General features: G+C 43.9%; 1 protein-coding gene across 5 annotated transcripts in view; it reads right to left on the bottom strand.

Moving 5' to 3' along the window:
• Positions 1-1,610: 1,610 nt before the first annotated feature.
• Positions 1,611-21,094, bottom strand: part of PDZD2 (PDZ domain containing 2) — a 485,800-nt gene continuing 466,316 nt past the window's right edge. For 4 of the 5 annotated variants that reach the window (XM_030927372.1, XM_030927373.1, XM_030927375.1 and 1 more), the window contains 5 exons: positions 20,498-20,615; positions 16,150-16,251; positions 14,894-15,161; positions 12,520-12,654; positions 1,611-4,433 (listed from right to left, as the gene is read on the bottom strand). In XM_030927372.1, the coding sequence (XP_030783232.1) occupies positions 4,267-4,433; positions 12,520-12,654; positions 14,894-15,161; positions 16,150-16,251; positions 20,498-20,615 (790 nt within the window). In that variant the 3' untranslated portion in view covers positions 1,611-4,266. Of the gene's footprint in view, positions 4,434-12,519; positions 12,655-14,893; positions 15,162-15,514; positions 15,807-16,149; positions 16,252-20,497; positions 20,616-21,094 lie in introns of those variants that run through there. The other variant, XM_030927374.1, reaches the window with a different exon arrangement.

Raw genomic sequence — 21,094 nt, 5'->3', positions numbered from 1 at the left:
AAAGGGCTCAACTTCAGTTAGAAAGGCAACTTCATCCTTTCTCCAAGTTAAGGATTTTGATGGTGGTCTTCAGAACTCTCTTTCATGCCACGTATGCTCTCTCAGTCGGAGAGAATTGTATTCCATTTCATTGTTCCCCTTCTGTTTGGCATTAAGATTTTTCTTTTTTTTTTTTTTTGGAAATGGAGTCTCGCTCTGTCACCCAGGCTGGAGTGCAGTGGCCCATTCTCCTGCCTCAGCCTCCTGAGTAGCTGGGATTGCAGGCACATGCCACCATGCCCGGCTAATTTTTTTTGTATTTTTAGTATAGATGGGGTTTCACCATGTTGGCCTGTCTGGTCTCAAAACTCCTGACCTCAAGTGATCTGCCTGCCTTGGCCTCCCAAAGTGCTGGGATTACAGGAGTGAGCCACCATGCCCGACCTGGTTTTAGATCTTATACATGGTATGTACTCTTCCATTTCATATAATGGGTTTGTGGCTATTTCCATTTTAAAACTACTAGAGTTTCCTTCTGTATTTGTTCATTTCATTGGGTTTTGAGGAGGGGAGTTATGCAAACAAGCCCTCTGTCTCCTAGGAAAAAGCTCTACCCAAGTAGGGGCAGGGAACCAATCAATCAGAATTTCAGTTTTGGGATGTATATAGAAAATCAGGCAGGCAACAGCTTGTATGTCCAGAGAAACTCTGGTATTGAATGGGGCCAAAATGATGGCAAATGGCTTCCATAGATGTCTAGGTAAAGAACTGGTAAGGACTGGGGATTAGGATGCCGTGACCAGCAGAAACAGACCTGAAGTGGGGAGAGTGCTGGGTGAAGCAGAGTTCCTCCCGTCTGAGGCCAGGTCACATGCTGGGTCCTGTTCTGAAGATTTCTGCAAGATATCATCTTGCCTTTTTCCTTGGGCTACTGTAAGTTGGTATCTCCATCTAGGGCACCGAAATAGGTGCTTTTTATTTAGCTCTGTGAGGTAGGATCCCAGATTATCCAAGTAGGAGGCAGAAGGTGATTAGGTAGGGTTTTTGAGAAAAAGAACATTATTGTGAAAAATGAGAGAAACAACTGACAAGGAAACAACTGCTGAGTGGCAGCAAGGGTCCAGTTAAGGCTGGAAACCGTGAATTTACAGCAGCAGCATTCTGTCTAGCTGTGGGATTTTTCTCTAGGAATAGGGTTATAGGAACCAAGATGCTGGCTATTTGGAAGGGTCCAGGATCACCTGGTAAGACAGAACAGTGGGGCAAGGGATCTAAGCCTGTGTGGGCTGGGCAGAGTTTGCTGTGCTACGCTAGGGTTCTAGTCTGAGAAGGGAATGGAAGGGTGGAGTTCTGATAGGGAGAAGACTGTCAAGGGCTTGTTGGAAGTGAAGACACGGGAGGAAGTGACCAGGCCAGGAGCGTGTGGTAAAAGAATAGGATGTTCAATTTAAGATTTAGAGGTGGAAAAGTTTTGGATTGTGTCAAGATTGTGAGTGTGGCCTGGAAAAGGGTGGCTAATTTGAGTTCTGTTGCCTTTGTACCGCTGACTCATTGAGGTGACAATAAACATTTCTTATCTCAGTATTACTCTAAAACAGCCAAAATAGAAAAAAAAAAAAAAAAAAAAAAAATCAAGTAGTAAGCAGAGTGTTTATTTTTTTAAAATTACTTAAAAAAGGTTGTTTACAGAGATGTGGATTTATATAACTTGGTGACAACATTTTTAAAATGTACAGGCTATTTCATATTATTGCACTTACTCTTTAATATATAAGGCATTTTACTTTACATAAATAAAGGATAATGTATAATATCATACAAAGTTACGGTGCCAATTAAGTCAACCATCAAATTCAATGAGATGTGTGTGGGAAGATGGAAGTGAAACCCAGCCTACTTTAATCTTCATGGTATATTCTTGCAACTACGATTTACTTGTTATAACACATATTTACCCTCATAGCTTATTGTGAATGACTGACCAGTTAAAAAAAAAAAAAGAAACAATGACAGTTTTAGTAGGACAATACCATTAGTGTTCACGTCAGGAAGTGTGGGAATTTATTAGGCTAATTAGAAATACTAGTCATGCCTTGAACACTGAAGACAAACAGTTTTCTATCTTAGGGTCAAAGACAGTTTAGCTTTTGCTTCTTCCCTTAAATTTCAACTGTCGGCGAGGGAAACCTTCTGGCAAGATGTAGTAGCAGTGGCTGATGACTTTAGCATAGTGTATGTGGTAAGCCAGAGGTCTACCCTTGTACTCCAGATATGAGGCTTAAGGACTTGCGGAAGGAGACCATTGCATTTGCTCCACATTGCACAAGAAATTCCTGTCTGTTCACGTAGGGCTGTGCGTTTCTTATTATTAGGCACAGCTGTAACAGTGGAGGCAAAAAGCAGTTTTCAGTGTTGACTTGAAACAGTCTTTCATTTAGGCAAGAAAGCAGAAACCACAAAACTGACCCCAGAAACTGAAAAAACAATCAAGCATGCACCTTGCACTGACTTCCTACAGTATCCTACCTGTAACTGTAGTGAAAAGTAGAAGTAAAATCAATAAGACCTTTCAAACTAACTCGTGTACTATATTTTCCTTTGTATTGCCGGTTGATGAGAAATCTGGACTCAAACAAGCCAGCTATTTTTCTCTCACGTGAAGGACCTCTCTAGGCCGACTTCGAAGATGTTTAAGTGGGATTGGTCATTCAGAAAAATGATGTACAAAGCTGATGGCTAAAGCCCCTGCATGAATCTGGGGGTCATAGCCATAGACCCAAGCTGTAGGTTATTTAAAGAAGTATCTCCAACATAAAATCTTAGTGTCATGCACACAGGTATGGCAAATGCACTCTCCACTCATATTCTCAGGACTCAACGGGTTGGTTTGTGCCACTGAAGACCTGGCTTGTAACTACATTTCTGCCCCTTTACCTTGACTCACCCTGTTTCTCCTCCTCTTTATGACCCGATGAGGATTTGAATTTACCTAAGAAAATAAGGTACAGTATGAGGAGAGAACAGCCAACTATGTGACGACGAACGGAACATCCAATGGGAACAGCTACTGGGAAGCAGCTCATGCCGCCAGAGGAGTGGCCAGAGTGAGTTTCCCGAGCAGCGTGAGTCACGACAGTCTTCTGTAGGAAAACATTTTTGGCAAAAGGAGGAAGTTGCAAAGCAGGAAAAGGAAAACAGCAAAAACTTAAGTCACTGCAGTTGTCATTATACTAGGTCAAGAAAAGAGATCCAATACTTAGAATGTTACATTTCTTAAACATGTTGGGAAAGAGGAAAGAAACCAACCAATCTCCTAAAAGGATTCCATTAAGCTCCTCTATTTGGATCGTAAATATATTGTCTATAAATCCAAGGACACTTAGAAAGATACTTGATTTCTAAAGATTAAATTCGTGTTTGGAGTGCATAAAATACAGAAATGGAAACCCAGTGACTGTGATATTTTTGCCTGCTCTTGGTACTGACCAGTGTTGAATTCAAGCACTTATCAAGACCGGTTCAAAAACTAGTTGTAAGGTGCTTTTAGATGTTGACCTTTCTGCTCCCTCTAAGCAGTGAAGCTCATGGCTATTTAATACAGTTTTATCAGAAGTGCTATTCTGTAAAACAGCCTTATGGCTTACACTTTCTTAGAAAATGATCAATACTTCATGGTGATCAACAACCTATTGAGTTGAACTCTGCATACGTACATTATACATTACACTCACTAAAAAATACTCTATTTTGCTTTTTCATTTTTGGACAATTCCTGAGCTCGGCCTAACAGGTCATAATTCATTTTTTAAGTCTCATTCTCTTTTCAGGGTAACATATACAGACCTACAGCTCCTCCTTCCACTGAATGTACCTAAAAGCATTCTGTCATTTACTTACAAAATCATATAAAATGATAGTCATCTTAGGTGTGACATTTGTGTCCCCCTCAGACTTTTAGTTCCCTAATCACCAGGATTGGGTATGTTGGGAGAGCTGGCAAGAAGGAAGCAAAGGTCTAGCTAAGTGTTTCAAATAAAGAAGGGTGTGTCACATCTTCTTGTATCCCCATCAGTAAACATAAAGGTAGGGGACAGGCACTGGAACGAAGGAACCCTCCCAGCCTGGGTGATCCAGGTAGAAGGCTTCTGGAGTTAATTTCATTGCTGTTGCACATACAGTTAAGTCAGGCTTCATGTGTAAGCACAAGCTTGGAGATTTTTATAGTCTGTGTCTAAACCACAGTCTTGAAGACTGTGGTTTAAAGAAGTCACTCTGGTTTCTTAAAATTCATGACGAATTTCTATGCTTTCTAATTAATAGCTGCACAGGTCCTTCTGGGACAGACTTCATAATATTCCAGGCATCAAAGTGCATGAGCCCAACCAGAGGTTTCCCATTAATAGCAAGAATTTCATCTCCAGCTTCTATTATTCCAGCTTGTTCAGCCGCACCACCTGCGAGAATAAACACAGAATAACAATAATAGCTTGGCAGTTTCACAGTATTCAAAAATCCTAAGTAAACTAAAAACTTTTAAATGATAAAAATATCTAAATAATATATTATTGAATAGAGAAATATTTCTTAGAACACAAAAAACATATATCCATAAAAATAAACAGGTCTACATAAAACAATTCAATTCTAGCCCTTCCCCCCGCCACCCCCCAAACATAAGCAAGATAAAAATAATGAACTGACAAGGGGAAGATATTTTCTATGTATTTAATCAACAAATGGTTAATATCCAGACTAAAGAACTACAAGCCAACAAGAACAACACAAAGTTGGGCAAAGGAAATCAACAGCTGAAATCCATACAGCCAGTAAACACAGAAAAGCAGGCTCAACTTCTTTTTTTTTTTTTTCTTTGAGACAGGGCCTTACTCTGTCACCCAGGCTGGAGTGCAGTGGTACAGTTTTGGCTCACTGCAGCCTCTGCCTCACTGGGCTCAAGCGATCCTCTCACCTCAGCCTTCAGAGCAGCTGTGACCACAGGCATACACCACCATGCCCAGCTATTTTTTTATATTTTTGGTAGAGATGGGGACTTGCCATGTTGCCCAGGCTATCAGCTTCTAATTGTTAACAGATACTGGCTGATACATGCAAGTTCTGAGAATCAGTGATTATGTGCTCATTAGTGACCATGGGGACTACTTACAGAGTTTAGCATGTTCACATTATAGCTCTGTCTAGCTTTGTATGAGCTCTGGAAAAAATGCAAGTGTAAACCCTCCATTTATGTTCTCACACATAGACTTCTAAAGGTACACCAGCTATGGAGGCATCTTATGGGAAAAAATGGCATTGAAAGAAAAATTCCCAAGTGTGAAAATAAAAATTTTCTCAGAAATTTTGATTAGACTTCAAAAGGCTGAGCAGATGATATCGATTTCATCCTATATTACTGAAGGTCATTATTGAAATAAATATTATGTCATAAAAATACAGCTTGGAAGAAATCCACCCAAGGACAAAAACATTTTCTGTGGTTAATGATAGAGGCAGTTACATTAGAAGAGAGACGTCACCAGGATCAGCCCTGTAGTGGGCCCCAGGAGAATGATTTGGTCCCCAGTCCTTGCTTTTCTTGAGATACATTTTTGGAAGGACCAAAGAACCGATTATGTTTGTGTTAACGTAGTACCCAATGTTCTATTCTAGCATATTAAATAAGGCCCTCTGGTTATGTGAAACAAAAGAATTTTGTGAGTGCTTGGGCCTCAGGACATGGGAGGTTCCAGGCAACCAGAACAGCACACTGAAGGAGCAATCAGACTGGGTTTGGTCTCAAATCTGTGACTTCAGCCAAGTTACAGATTTCTCTAAACTTCAGTTTTCTCATCTGCAAAATGGTGATGATATCTGTCTTGTTATCTTACTAGGTTGTTAGAAGGACTGAACGAGATGAAGTCGTCTTCTAGGACAGGGGTTCTCAACCCTCGGGCCGCAGAGTGGTGGCAGGAGGGCTGCACAGCAGGTGAGCAGTGGGTGAGTGAGTGAAGCTTCCTCTGTATTTACAGCCTCTCACCACCACTCACATTACCACCTGAGCTCTGCCTCCTGAGAGATCAGCAGCAGCATTAGATTATCACGTCAGCGTGAACCCTATTGTGAACTGCGTATGCAAGGGATCTAGGTTGCGTGTTCCTAGGTTGCGTGTTCCTTATGATAATCTAATGCCTGATGATCTGTCAGTGTCTCCCATCACCCCCAGATGGGATGCCTAGTTGCAAGAAAACAAGCTCAGGGCTCCCACAGATTCTACATGACGGTGAGTTGTATAATTATCTCATTATATATTAAAATGTGATAATAGAAATAAAGTACACAATAAATGTAATGCACCTGAATCATCCCGAAACCATCCCCCACCCAAACCTTCACCGTGGAAAAATTGTCTTCCACAAAACCAGTCCCTGGTGCCAAAAAGCTTGGAGACTGCTCCTTTAGGAAGCTTTCAGTGTTGTACAAAGAAGAGGTTTGCCAGCTTTTGGACTTTTTACACAAGAGAGAAATAAATTCTGTCGTTTAAAACACTGCTATTTTGGATTTCCTATTACATGAGGCCAAACCGAATCTTAACAGATTTGAGCAGGATATGTCTGTCTCTCCAGTTACACATAAATTTTTTTAAAATGTCTTTTTTCCCAAAAAGGTCTTGCATGGCTTTTAACACATTCTTAGGTTCCTTACGCTTATGATGAATTGGTGTCACACAGTACACAATCTGCATTTGGCTTTTTTTTCATTCGACACTGTTTTTGAGCTGGTCCCAGTTAATATATAGAGATGTAATTTATTTTTTCAACTGCTATTTAGCTTTCCTTTATATGAATATATTTTATCATTCTGCCACAGATAGACATTTAAATTGTTTCATAGCTTCCATTTTTGTAAGCACTGCTAAAATTTTCCTTAGAGATTAACCAGGAGATACTTGCATGAGAAAAAAAAATGAGTGTTTTCCTTTCTCCACATCCTTGCCAACACATTATCGTATGAGATTTTTCATTTTTGGCCAACTTGATAGATTAAAAGAATGATTTATAATATTTCTAATTTTCATCCAATACATTTAAGTTTGAGCATTTTCCTGTGTTTCTCGGCCACCTAGGTTTTAACTTCTGTCAATTTTCTATTGCTTTCTTTACCCAAATTTTCTCTCTTGTATTTTTCTTACTGAATTTATATAGTTCTTCATATATTCTGGAATTTCCTTTTTTTTTTTTTTTTTTTGGGAGACAAGGTCTTCCTCTGTCCCCCAGGCTGGAGTGCTGTGGCACAATCATGGCTCACTGCAGCCTTGACCTCCTGGGCTCAAATAATTCTCCCACCTGAGCCTCCTGAGTAGCTGGGACTATAGGTGCGTGCCGCCACACCTGGGTAATTTCTGTATTTTTTGTACAGATGGAGTCTCGTCATGTGGCCCAAACTGGTCTTGAACTCCTGGGCTCAAGTGATCCGCCCACCTTGGTCTCCAAAGTGCTGGGATTACAGGTGTGAGCCACGGTACCCTGCCTATTCTGAGTATCAACCCTTTGTTTATTAAATATATTGCAAATATCTTATAATAACTTATTTTTGAATATGCTTATAAATTTTGCCATATAACGAACATTTTATATGTTTCTTTTATTTTAGATGGAGTCTTCTCTGACCCCAGGCTGGAGTGCAGTGGTGCGGTCCTAGCTCACTGCAACCTCTGCCTCCTGGGTTCAAGTGATTCCCCTGCCTCAGCCTCCTGAGTAGCTGGGATTAAAGGCATGCCCCACAACGCCCAGCTAACTTTTATGTTTTTAGTAGAGACGGGGTTTCACCATGTTGGCCAGGCTGGTCTCTTAACTCCTGACTTCAGGTGATCCACCCACCTCGGGCTCCCAGAGTGCTGGCATGAAATCCATGATCCATGAGCCACCGTCCTCGGCCCTGTATGTTTTTAAAATGTGTTTTTCTCTTATGTTTAAGAAATTCTTGTATGATATTTAAAAATAATGGTTATTACTGATACAAAGAAAATTCTATTGATCTCTGCATGTTTTATTTATTTATTTATTTATTTATTTTTTTTTGAGAAGGAGTCTCGCTCTGTCGCCCAGGCTGGAGTGCAGTGGCCGGATCTCAGCTCACTGCAAGCTCCGCCTCCCGGGTTCACGCCATTCTCCTGCCTCAGCCTCCTGAGTGGCTGGGACTACAGGCGCCCGCCACCTCGCCCGGCTAGTTTTTTGTATTTTTTAGTAGAGACGGGGTTTCACTGTGTTCGCCAGGATGGTCTCGATCTCCTGACCTCGTGATCTGCCCGTCTCAGCCTCCCGAAGTGCTGGGATTACAGGCTTGAACCACTGCGCCCGGCCCGATCTCTGCATGTTAATTGTGAATTCATTCTTCTTTGCAAACTATTTATATTGGCTTGACATTTTCTTTTCTTTTTTTTTTTTTTTTTTGAGGTGGAGTCTCGCTCTGTTGACCAGACTGGAGTGCAGTGGCCGGATCTCAGCTCACTGCAAGCTCCGCCTCCCGGGTTCACGCCATTCTCCTGCCTCAGCCTCCCGAGTAGCTGGGACTACAGGCGCCCGCCACCTCGCCCGGCTAGTTTTTGTATTTTTAGTAGAGACGGGGGTTTCACCGTGTTAGCCAGGATGGTCTCGATCTCCTGACCTCGTGATCCACCCGTCTCGGCCTCCCAAAGTGCTGGGATTTACAGGCTTGAGCCACCGCGCCCGGCCTGGCTTGACATTTTCTTAGATTTTTTTCAATCAGAAAGAACATATAGGAAGACAATTTGTCATTATTGGCAAATAATAGTTCTAATTTTTGTACTTCTTGGCTTATTTATTGCTGAGTTATTTGGTAAAATGATGAAAGACGAACATTTTGGAGCAGCTTAAAATTGTACTAGTGACAGTGTACACTGCAGCTTCATATAGGAGCTTAAAAATAACTATTTTCTAATTTTTTTCATAAACTCCCTGACCTTAAAGAAAGCTTTAGAGATACTGACATTTAGTTCCTTTATTATTCAGGCGGGGTAGCGGTGGCTCATGCCTGTAAATCACAGCACTTTGGGAGGCTGAGGTGGGTGGATTACTTGAGGCCGAGACTTTGAGACCAGCCTGGCCAACATGGTGAAACCCTGTCTCCATTAAAAATACAAAAAGTTAGCTGGGTGTGGTGGTGCAGGCCTGTGATCCCAGCTGCTTAGGAGGTTGAGGCACGAGACTCACTTGAACCTGGGAGGCAGAGATTGCAGTGAGCAGAGATTGTGGCACTGCATTCCAACCTGGGTGACAGAGCGAGACTCTGTTTAAAAAAAAAACAAAAAAAATTTCTTTATGATTCAAATGCTTGTTCTGTAATAGCCTTACTCAAGAAATCATTCAAATGCTTGTTCTGTAATAGCCTTACTCAAGAAATCAGTATTGCTACATTGTTTTCTAATGCTTGAGCTAAAAGACACAGGAAAACAAAATGAACAGAAAAACTGTACTCACGAAATTACTCTGTAAGTATGAAATACGAGATAAGAAGATGAATCCTGACCTGAAGTGATTCACCTGCCGCAGCCTCACAAAGTGCTGGGATTACAGGCATGAGCCACCGTGCCCGGCCAGATAATGAAATCTTTAGACTCACTAGTTTCCAAAGGTGCAATCTGCCGTATAATATTCAGAAATACTTGAATGGCTTTCCCCAGGAACAAAACCACGGGCTTGCACATGAGAGCATCTAAAGTGCTAGTCTGTGGGACTGACACTTCTCTATCCATTTCCACAGCAGTTTTCACGGATTTGGGGCCAGATGCTAGAGACAAAGGCTGAGTTGTCCAGGACATCATATTCTTGCTTTGCTGGAGACAGAGCAAAGCAAGAGACAAGAGATGGAGACAGATGACAGGATGTCATCTCTCCTGTGGCTTCTTCTAGTGTGGGGTCCCCAAGCCTGGCCTCCCCAGCCGATGTGCTGCTTTAGTTGGCGTCTGCCCTGGTCCTTTGGTTCGCAGGCACACATGCTTTTTTGGGTTGTGTCCCCTTGGATTACAGAGGCTACATGTCCTGTGACCAAGCATGGAGGTGGCCACTCCTGCTCCTCTCAGGAGTGTCTTAAAATATCTCCACTTTAGCTACCCTATTGAATGACAGGTTAGCTGGGTGCTGTGTTTTCAGGTGATGGACATTTTCCCTCAGTCCTCTGAAGGTGTTGTTGGCTCCAGGCATTCATGCGGCCATTCTGATTGTTGTACACAGAAAGCAAACTAGAATTTTCTCTTGGCTTTTTAGATTTTCTTCTTTATATTCTGAAACTTTATTATATCAAGGTTTCAATTTTATTTTTTTTTTGGAGACAGGATCCTACTCTGTCACTCAGGCTGGAATGCAATGGTGCAGTCCTGTTCACTGCAGCCTCCAAGTCGAGGGCTCAAGCAAGCCTTCTGCCTCAGCCTCCCAAGTAGCTGGGATCACAGGTGTGTACCACTCTGCCTGGCTAACAAGGCTTTTTTTTTTTTTTTTTTTTTTTTTTTAATAAATTCAGACTGTTTTACCCTTGATGAGTTTTTCAGTCTGCATAGTCCTGTCATATTTTCACTTCTGGAAAATTCTTAGTCATGATTTCTGCAAGTATTTCCTCTCATTCAATTTTTTCCTTTTGGAACTCTTTCTCTCATTACCTTTTTGTAATCATCTCTTTATTTCCCTATACTGCATTTTTAATGGTTTCTTCTGTTCTATTTTTACAAATTCTATCTTCACATGGATTTAGTCTACTTTTTACTTTTATTCATTAAAGATATATTTAACTCCATTTTCACTAATGAGGGTATATGTGCATTTAGTTTTTACTTTTAAAGAGGCAGGGTCTTGCTCTGCTGTTCAGGCTGGTATTGAACTCCTGGGGCTCAAGCAGTCCAAGGAGCTGAGGACTATAGGCATGCGCTACCACGCCCAGCCTGAATTTTGTCTTTTTTTTTTTTTTTTTTTTTTTACATATTTGCTTGCTCCTTCTGAATACCCTCTTGGTCTTGTTTCATGGGTAACATTCCTGCCTCTGTCATGAATGGGGTGTCCTGTTTTTCGGGTCTGCTGGCAATGGATGTTGCCCTGTACCCTTCGTCTGAGAGCTTTCTGTTGTGAGGGCTCTTATAGCCAAGTTGCCACATGCTTGCCTGAGCCTGGTTCTCCCTCCTTCTGCTGCTCTTTCAACTTGAACAATTAATGAGTCTAAGGTTTTCTCTTTACTCTGGTACCACAGGTTCACATGTAACAGAGACCCGACTCCTGATTTACGCGTGTCTTCTTTGCTTGCTCCAGGGGCTGCGAGCAGACGGCCTGTCCTGGCTGCCACTCGAGTACAGCAGACCTGTTGTGACCACAGTTCACTGGCAAAAGAGCAGGTCCCAGACCTCTGCATCACAAGATGCCTCGCTCCGGCTGCCCACAGGGGTGCTGAGCCCCTGGCTCCTGGGTGGGCGCTGAGACCCCAGCCTCCAGTGCACATTTCTTTCTCATCCTCTGCTTCCTCTGGGCCCCAAGGATGCAGCCCTGCTTACCACAGAGGCTTCATTTCCACTTTTGATCCACAGAGGTTTTTTTAAGCGTAACTATAAATTTTTTTAAAGTTTTTTTTCCTATTAACACTACAGGTCAAGAGTTGGGAGAGGCTTTGGGATGACTATGCAATTGTAGAAATAGCTCAAGGTCATTAATTAGATGGTCATTTAAAGAAACAACAATCCTTAGCTAAGAAGAATTGATCTTGTTACTTGCTAACCTACTTACTGTGTTACATACTGTAATTTTAAATGGGTTTCTGATGTATTTGTAAGTATAATTACATATCGATATTGTTCATACAATTGTACTTAGTATTATTAGTACAATTATGAGTTGTTAATATAAGAGTTTGAAAAACTGCCCAAGACCAAAAAATGAATTATTCAAGCTGATGAAGAGATGTATATTTACCAAGCATTTCAATAATATCTACCCCCCATTTTTTTTTTTCCCACAAAAGCTGTGCTTGGACTGTATTACTTTCTTGCAGTCTAGCATTTACAAGTCTAGTATTTTAAGTCAATGAGATCTTGGCCAGTATTAAGTACTCCTGACTGGCAAGTCTACTGGTGTTACTTAGTGTGGTGTGTTCACATCAGAGACAGGGGCCCAGAGTGAGGAATGGCTGCAGTATAAGGGTCAGGGACTGAGGCTCTGGGGCCAGACCGCCTGGGCTGGAGCCTGGTTCTGCCACTTACAGCTGTGTGAACCTAAGTGCCTCAGTTTCTCCTTTTGTAAAATGGGAATAATGATGACACCCACCCAGTAGGGTTGCCTTGTGGATGGCCTGAGTTAATACGTGTCCATACAGAATAAACCTTGTATGTCACAAAGCATTAAAAACAAAAATTTTAGATTTTTAAACAAAAAAAAAGTGTAGATTTTTAAAAACAAATCTCATTTCTAAATGGAAGGCATTTTTTTCATTGAGACATCCACGGAAAGATGACAGGTGAGAGAAGGCTGACTGAGTGGTCTAGGACATTACCTTTGTACACTCTTTTAATGACCAAGGGCCCATCTCCCATCACAGATGATTTTCCCCCATCCAGACTCAGTCCCAGCCCAGCCGAGGTCTTCAGCACTTCAACACACAGAGCATCGTGTACAGCCACACTTCTCCCTGCAGCAGCAGCGTGCATCAAGATAAAAATGACAGAGTTGTTCATCATGCCATCTGTCCAAGTCCCCGCGGATGCATTGCCTCCAGCCCCATGTACTTCTGGCACCACTTCTGGCACCCTCAAGTCCCATCTACCCTGGGGTACTTATAACAGCACTTGAGCCCAGTAGCACTGTTGGCCTCCCGACTCTGGGGCTGCCCTCCTGGGCTGTGTTGCTGCTCTACTTGCATCCTTTGTTCTGTGTTTTCTGCAAGCATTGGCAAATGCTTTCATGCCCAAGCAGAAATCCCCAGAAGGCAAAGTGCTCTTGTTAAGCCCCCAACACAGGCTGTGCACTTCTCCGTGAGGACTGAAGTCACACTTTGGGACTCCAAATTTGATTTTCTGCCAACCCTGGCTGCTAATGGCAGCAGAACATCACCCTCTGGTACCAAGACTTGGCAGCACCAAAATGCCCAGCCTCATGTGAGACTGTTAGAATGGACTCCAAAGCCCCCAGGAACCCAGAGAGCTTCCTGCCTCCCCGCTCCTGCCACTCCTGCTCCTGCAAAGGGAAACCCTGTCCCTGGCTATGGCTGTCTTCACAGACACATTTGGGGTTGCCTCCACTGGCATCTGGCTCCACTGTGAGGAGATGCGTTTCCATGGTGATGCTGGCTCTGTGTGCTGGTTTTGGGAAGGTGGGCTGGGTTTGAATCAGGATTGTAAACTTGCCTCCTTGTACTTCCCTCCCTTGCCTATCAGCCAAGGACGTTAGAGTTGACTGCAAAGGCACACTTAGTTGATTGGGAGGCAGAGGAAGGACCACAACAGATGGACTAAACTGCCTGCTTCCTGTGGTCACTAGGTGTGAAGCCAAGCTAGCACTGTCTCCTTCGGACATACAGGCCAGTCCACAGTCGTGATTTAAAGAAGGCCCTCCACAGGGCCTGAAGGACGCTGTCAGTGTTATGGTAAGTAATAACCGCTTAGGACAAGGTAGACCTGGGTTAGGGAGACTAAAGAACAGGCAACTGAGCGAGGTTAAGCCCTCCAGGCGCTCAGCATTTGAGAGCTCTGCAGGCTCTGCTTCAAGGCCAGAGGCCCTGAAGTTGCTGCAGGAATACTGAGTGATTATAAATGACAGAAGGACCATCCAGATCTGAGTTCACGAGGCTTAAAAACTGGCAGCTGTGAGGATGAAGTGGTTTCCTTTGACAGTTTACAAAGATCCCACTGAAAATCCGCCAAGCGGTCAAGACAGTTCTGGGGCAAAGGCAAGCATGACAAGATCTGATGACCAACGTGCTTCTCTGCATTGGGGAGGGCCTCAGCCCTCTGGAAGAGGGAAAGTGAAATGACACAGAAGGAAGACTGGGGACATGACCACGGAGGCGTCTGGACAAGAAGTGTTTCTCATTTGTTAAATGGAATCGGAGCCATTTTCAGCAAGGACTACAAACAGCTCTGGCCCACAAGAACGCCAGGTTGTAGAAAGGAATCCAGCTACCCTCATCAGGGAGAGATATGGTCAAGGAACAAAAGGCCCCTCCCAGAAGGCAATGCCCAACCCATACCCTCTGCTTTGCCCTCTTGACTAAAAAAAGACGTTACCCCTGAATGCCAAGATGAACAGCACTCCAGACGTCTGCAGTACTTAACAGGGCATTAAACAGCCCGCACTGCAGAAACAGACGCTGTACGTGGTTCTGAGGCTCTGAATATGGATGGCACATAGAAAATCTGTTTCTAAACCTCTTCCAGTGAGTTATTCTTGGTTGACTAAGGCTGCAGTTTCTGTTTTCAGACACAAAACACTCTTGCCCCCTCATTTCCTTCTGTTCTTCTAAACCAGGAAAGAATACATACAACCTTGCTGTTTCCCAAGGATAAATCTTAGTTCTGGAATTTCTCCTTCAATGCTGATTGCCCCATCACAGTAGTTTCCTGTTTTCCTTACCAGTCCTAACAAGAGGGTGTGAATATAAAAGAGATTCCTTCTTAGGACACTTAGGGAAACTGTTAATGCAGTTGTTTTAAATCTTCCACAGTATAGCCTGAACTACTGGGGGAATTTTTCTAATTTTTTCTAATTTATTCGTTACATTGCTTTTGTAAGAAGCATCCAAACACACTAGACTTTGCTACATTTAATTTTTCAGATCTAGAAGTTAGCTGTTACTTCCCTTCATGTTCAACCAGAATCTCCTCCTTCTGCAGTAGCTCACACCCTGCTGGTTGTTGAAATGATCATCTTACCAATGGCAGCCTCCAGGGGGATGGTCTTTCTGGACAGCAAACCCTTCCCATTGGTGGGAGGCTCCTGCCGGGCAGAGGGCCTGGGCTGATCCATCCCTTTCTTGATGACCACGAGGGCATCTTTGTGCAGCTGTGCCTGGTGCAGAACCTTCAAGACATTGCCATGGGCTAAGCCAGCCAATGAGGCGCCGTTGACTGACAGAAGGAAATCCCCTCGGTTCATAGTCCCTTCCTGAGAAGCCGCCCCCTGAGAAAACACCCTGTGGACCTGGGACGAGGAAAGGAAAAGGGAACAAAAACCAGATCTACTTACGATTTCTAGTAAAAGGGAGAAAGTAACTAACTGCATATCTGTAGTAAAGTAACCTTCTTTTTTTTATTTTTTGAGAGGGAGTCTCGCTCTGTCGCCCAGGCTGGAGTACAGTGGTGCAATCCCGGCCGCCCAGGTTCAAGTGATTCTCCTGCCTCAGCCTCCTGAGTAGCTGGGATTACTATGCCTGGTTAATTTTTGTACTGTTAGTAGAGACGGGGTTTCACCATGTTGGCCGGGCTGGTCTCGAACTCCTGACCTCAGGTGATCCACCCGCCTCGACCTCCCCAAGTGCTGGGATTACAGGCATGAGCCACTGTGTTGGGTCTTGTAGTAAAGGAACTTTCTAAGGACAATTTTTCTAAATCATATAGACACTTGCTTTATTAAAAAACATCCAGTGCGGGGGATGGATCACAAATGTCAATGCCAGTGTCTCCACACATTTTTTGTTTTTAACTCAACTTCTTGTTAGCGTCTGACATGGGCCTCGCATCCAGGAGGCAATGGGAATACGAAGATGAACGAGGCCTGGGCTCATGCGGTGAAGGTGACCCTCTGGATGGTCCCGAAGGCTTTTGAATGATGTAAAATTTTCAGTGACTGTTTTTGAGAAAGAAGTAATCGTATAAACAAACACAAGTTTGGCCAGTTGATTCTAATGTTTTCCTACTGCTTAAAATATTTAGGTAAATCATAAGGCTATAGCGAATTGTGTTTATAGGGACTGGAAATGGCCTACACATGTCAGCTCTTTGTTAAAAATGCTTGTCTTTGTCAACGAAAACCTTACATACTACTTCTCCCACTTCTCCCTTTTTATGTTGGTAGCTGGGAATGAAACCCAGCAATCTCTGAACCCGCTGATTGGAATTTGTGCCCTGATCACATTCTGAGGCTGCTTAAGGAGGGATTTTCCTGAGAGCCTAATGACTTTGTCACTTACCGTGATTGATTTTGGCTCCACATCTGTCCCTCCTGCCACACTGAATCCCAGACCTGAGCCTTCTTTTCTATTCAAGACTACGAAGCAAACATCTTCTTTATTCTAGTGAAAACAAACAAAAATTATCCTTTGAGCTGGAGCTGCAAAAAATTAAGAAAAAAAGAAAAACATATCCCCTTGTACCAAGAGTAAGGAAGCTCTGATGTCAATCCTCTTGGAAGGGCTTTTCACTGCGGACCCGAAAGGTTCTTTGGCTCTCAGCCAGGCGTGGTAGCTCATGCCTGTAATCCCAACACTCTGGGAAGCCAAGGTGGGCAGATCTCGAGCCCAGGAGTTCGAGACCAGCCTGGGCAGTGTGCCAAAACCCTGTCTCTACAAAATTAGCCAGGTGTGATGATGCATGCTTGTAGTCCCAGCTACTCAGGAGGCTGAGGTGGGAGGATTACCTGAGCCTGGGAGGTCATGGCTGCAGTGAGCCATGATCACGCCACTGCACTTCAGCCTGGGCGACAGAATGAGACCTTGTCTCAAAAAAAAAAAAAAAAAAAAAAAAAAAAAATCATAGCACATAATTTGATCATGATGAGAATCCTTTATTCTATAATTCTTGAAGTCTACAATTTAGCAAAGCCAGTCCTGGCAACAGCAGAAAGATAAGCGTCAGTGGCAAGAGGCAGGATAACAGCATATCGAGGCCGTATGTTTTCTACATCTCCCTCCCCACGTTTAGGTCATTGGATTTCAGGTGCAATTAATTAATTGATGTCATAAAATAGAAAGCACAGCCAGGCGCAGTGGCTCAGGTCTGTAATTCCAGCACTCTGGGAGGCCAAAGCAGGCAGATCACCTGAGGTCAAGAGTTCGAGACCAGCCTAGGCAACATGGCGAAATCCCATCTCTACTAAAAAATACAAAAATTAGCCGGGCATGGTGGCAGATACCTGTAATCCCAGCTACTTGGGAGGCTAAGGCAGGAGAATTGCTTGAACCTAGCAGGCAGAGGTTGCAGTGAGTGGAGATCATGCCAGTGCACTCCAGCCTGGGTGATGGAGTGAGACTGTCTCAAAAATCCCCAAAGTTCACTCCAACCAAAACCTAGACTGTCCTGCAGCACTTTTGGGGCAGTTAGGAGATTGACTGCTTGGGCACCTTCAACCCTATGTGTGCTCACACATGGATCGATGGGGAGAAAGGTTGACTAGGCTTTCCAAACCAAAATGGGAATATGGAGCCCAGTAAATGGTCTTTATCCAGCTTCTGGGAGGTAACATGATGCTGAAAATAGGAAAACTTCTCAGATATTTAAATGTTTTATTGGAGCAAAGAGACAATATTTGAAAATGAGGCCCTCCTGCATTCCAAGACAAGTCAAATCACCAACATTTCAATGTATTCACATTTTTTCCAGTGGTGTTTAAGGACACAGATATGCTAGAAGCTGATTGCTGAGCCAAATTTTGCCTCTGAGAGCCTCAGCACAGTCTCAGGGCGGCAAGATCAGCCATCAAGAGCTCTCCAAGGTTTGGGTGTGTTGAAGTCAGGGGGCCAGAGTTTTCAGCCTCGAATCTCTCACAGCACTGCCAAGGACACAGAAAATAGGTTTGTGCAGTTCTATTTTTAGTACCTGCAAACCATACTCATTGGAAAAAGCAAGGCAGGAAGCTTCTAGACTGAGGATGGCAGAGTAAGGATAGCCCTGCTCACCGCTCCTCTCTGAAGACACTGAGAAAATAAGAAAGGGAAAAGAACGCTGTGTTCTGATGAATAGGAATGGTCTTCAAACCACAACCCTGCCTCGTGGTGAGCGTGAGTAGTAGCGGGTGAGGAAGGCCCTAGAATAAGCCCCCCTTGGGCAGGACTCTGGCATGCTGGCCATACTGCTGTTTGAGGTCCCTGAAGATGTACATCTTGCTTGTGGTTGGCTGGACAGTCTGGTCTTCTCCTTTGACATTTCATCTAACACTAAAATGTATGGGGCAAAGGGGGCCTGGCAACGTGTGACCCCACCTGTGCCCCCTTGACTGGTCTCAGAGTGCAACTTTCATACATGAAGTATTTCCTTATTGTAATAACAAGTGGGAGGAGGAAGAGAGATGAGGGGCTATTCCCTCCTCTTACTGAAAGTGAGAGTGCTTAGCATCTCAAGACATTTTGCTTTTCTTTTAGAGACTGGGTCTTGCTCTGTCACCCAGGCCAGAGCACGGTGGCACGATCATAGCTCACTGAGCCTCAAACTCCTGGGTCCAACTGATTCTCCTGCTTGAGATTCCCACGTAGCTAGGGCTACAGGCATATGCCACCACGCCTGGCTAATTTTTTTAATTTAATCTTTTTTTTTTTTTTTTTTTTGAGAGATGGGGGTCTCACTATGTTGATGAGGCTGGTCTCGAACTGCTGGCCTCAAATGATCCTCCTGTCAAGGCATTTCTTTTTTTTTTTTTTTTTTTGAGACGGAGTCTTGCTCTGCCGCCCAGGCTGGAGTGCAGTGGCCGGCTCTCAGCTCACTGCAAGCTCCGCCTCCCGGGTTCACGCCATTCTCCTGTCTCAGCCTCCCGAGTAGCTGGGACTACAGGCGCCCGCCTCGTCGCCCGGCTAGTTTTTTTGTATTTTTTAGTAGAGACGGGGTTTCACCGTGTTAGCCAGGATGGTCTCGATCTCCTGACCTCGTGATCCGCCCGTCTCGGCCTCCCAAAGTGCTGGGATTACAGGCTTGAGCCACCGCGCCCGGCCACTGTCAAGGCATTTCTTAACTGCACAGACCCAAACCAGCAGCTGAGAATCAGAAGGGAGTGGAACCTGAAGGGACTGGTTCCTCTATCCCAACCTCTCGCCTCACATCCTGGCCAACTCCTCACTAGGCGCCAAGGCTGGTCCTTGGCTGAGAAACTGCACAGCTCCTCTCTGGGTAATATTTGAATTTCTGGAACCACACTCTTAGATGACTTCAGTGACCCAGGTATACTACCACTAAAGAAACATTCATATTTATTTCTCTAAATAGAAAATACTCATTCATTAGGGTTCAAATCTCTATGTCTAGCCCCAAGAAATTGATCTTCAGATTAGTATCCTAGATGTGAACCTACGGTTTCTTCTGTCAATGTTTATTGTCATAGCTGATTTACTGAAAGATTTTATCTGTAATTCCTTGTACTCCAGGGTTCAGATGCTCTTCTACAGGTGACCTTTGAACAACACGGGCTCCAACTGCACAGATCCACTCACACTCGGGCTTTCTTCTGCCTCCTTGAGACAGCAAGACCAGCCCCTCCCTCCTTCTCAGCCTGCTCAGTGTGAAGACGACAAGGATGAAGCCCTTTATGATGAGCCACTTGCACTTAATGAATAGTAAATACACTTCCTCTTATTATTATTAATTGAGATGAAGTCTTGCTCTGTCGCCCAGGCTGGAATGCAGTGGTGCAATCTTAGCTCATGGCAACCTCCGCCTCCCATGTTCAAGCAATCCTCTCGCCTCAGCCTCCTGAGTAGCTGAGACTACAGGCACCCACCACCACGCCCAGCTAATTTTTGTATTTTTAGTAGAGACAGGGTTTCACCATAGTGGCCAGGCTGGTCTTGAACTCCTGACATCAAGTGATCTGCCCGCCTCGGCCTCCCAAAGTTCTGAGATGACAGGCGTAAGCCACTGCACCTGGCCTCTTGGGATTTTCTTAATAACATTCTATTATCTCTAACTTACGTTGTCGTAAGAAGACAATATATAATACATATAACTGACGAAACTTGTATTAATTGACTGTTTATGTTATCAGTAAGGCTTCCAGTCAACAGTAGATTGTTAGTAGTTAAGTTTCTGGGGGAGTTAAGAGTTAAATGCGGATTTTCCACGGCATGAAGGTCAGCGCCCCAACCCTCATGTTGTTCAAGGGTCCACAGTATTTCAGGGCAAGGGCGGGACTACACCGATGTAACTCTTCTCTCACCAGCAGGTGGCTCCCTTGACTAGTTTATGTCTACGGTTAGGTGGCCAAAGGTACTTGAGGTCATTCTGCATTATTTCCAAGATGCCTAGCTCTGCTTTGAGGACTCTCTGCAAACAAACTCTACACATAGAAGTCAGGAGGATGGTAACTAGTTGCTACTTGGGAGATGAAAACAGCAGTGACACCCATCTGGCACCTGAACATTCAAGACAAGGTCTAGCTTCTGAAGCTGGCTAGCAGCACATGAGGCCAAAGTCAGACTGAGCTGTGAAACTCTCATCCCAAGGCAGTCCTCCGTCTCCAGGACTCGGGACGGGCTCTCCTCGGCTGTCTGGGCGGGTGGCACATACCCGGGCACTCACACAGCCGCAGTTCATGTTCCTGAACTGTGTTTCACTCACCTCTGATTGTGCTTTCGCTTCCTGAATGAGAGTTAGGATGGTAGATTTCGACCCCACTGACGATAAAACAGACTGTAATCTTTGCTGGTCCCCCGCTGAGACCAGAAGTTGATCCAAACTAAATAATATAAATATATTTGAAGAACATTAAAGAAAAAAGCAATTTCTTCATTTTATAAGAATGCATTTAAAATGATCTCCTTTCTACTATACTGCAAGTATTTTCTGTTCATCATGCTTTTTTAGTCACAACTTCCATCCCAAACTAATGGAAGAATAAATCCTGAGTGCTGAACAGAAATGTCATTCACTGCCAATGGCAAGGGGAATTGCTATGAATTCAGAGATCCCCTCAAGAAGTTATGGGACCAATGCTGGAGCTTAACAGGACATTTCTGACATATTTTAAAATATTCAATACATAGGTCCAAGTGAAATATTTTTATTTTTATTGTTTTTGAAATAGAGTCAGCTCTGTCGCCCAGGCTGGAGTGCAGTGGCACAATCTCAGTTCACTGCAACCTCTACCTCCTGGCTTCAAGCTATTCTCGTGCCTCAGCTTCCCGAGTAGCTGGGACTACAGGCACCTGCCACCAT

Source organism: Rhinopithecus roxellana, chromosome 3 (genome assembly GCF_007565055.1).
Source record: "Rhinopithecus roxellana isolate Shanxi Qingling chromosome 3, ASM756505v1, whole genome shotgun sequence".
Lineage (NCBI taxonomy): Eukaryota > Metazoa > Chordata > Mammalia > Primates > Cercopithecidae > Rhinopithecus > Rhinopithecus roxellana.
The sequence above is the reverse complement of the archived record's forward strand: the minus strand, read 5'-3'. Positions and strand labels throughout refer to the sequence as shown.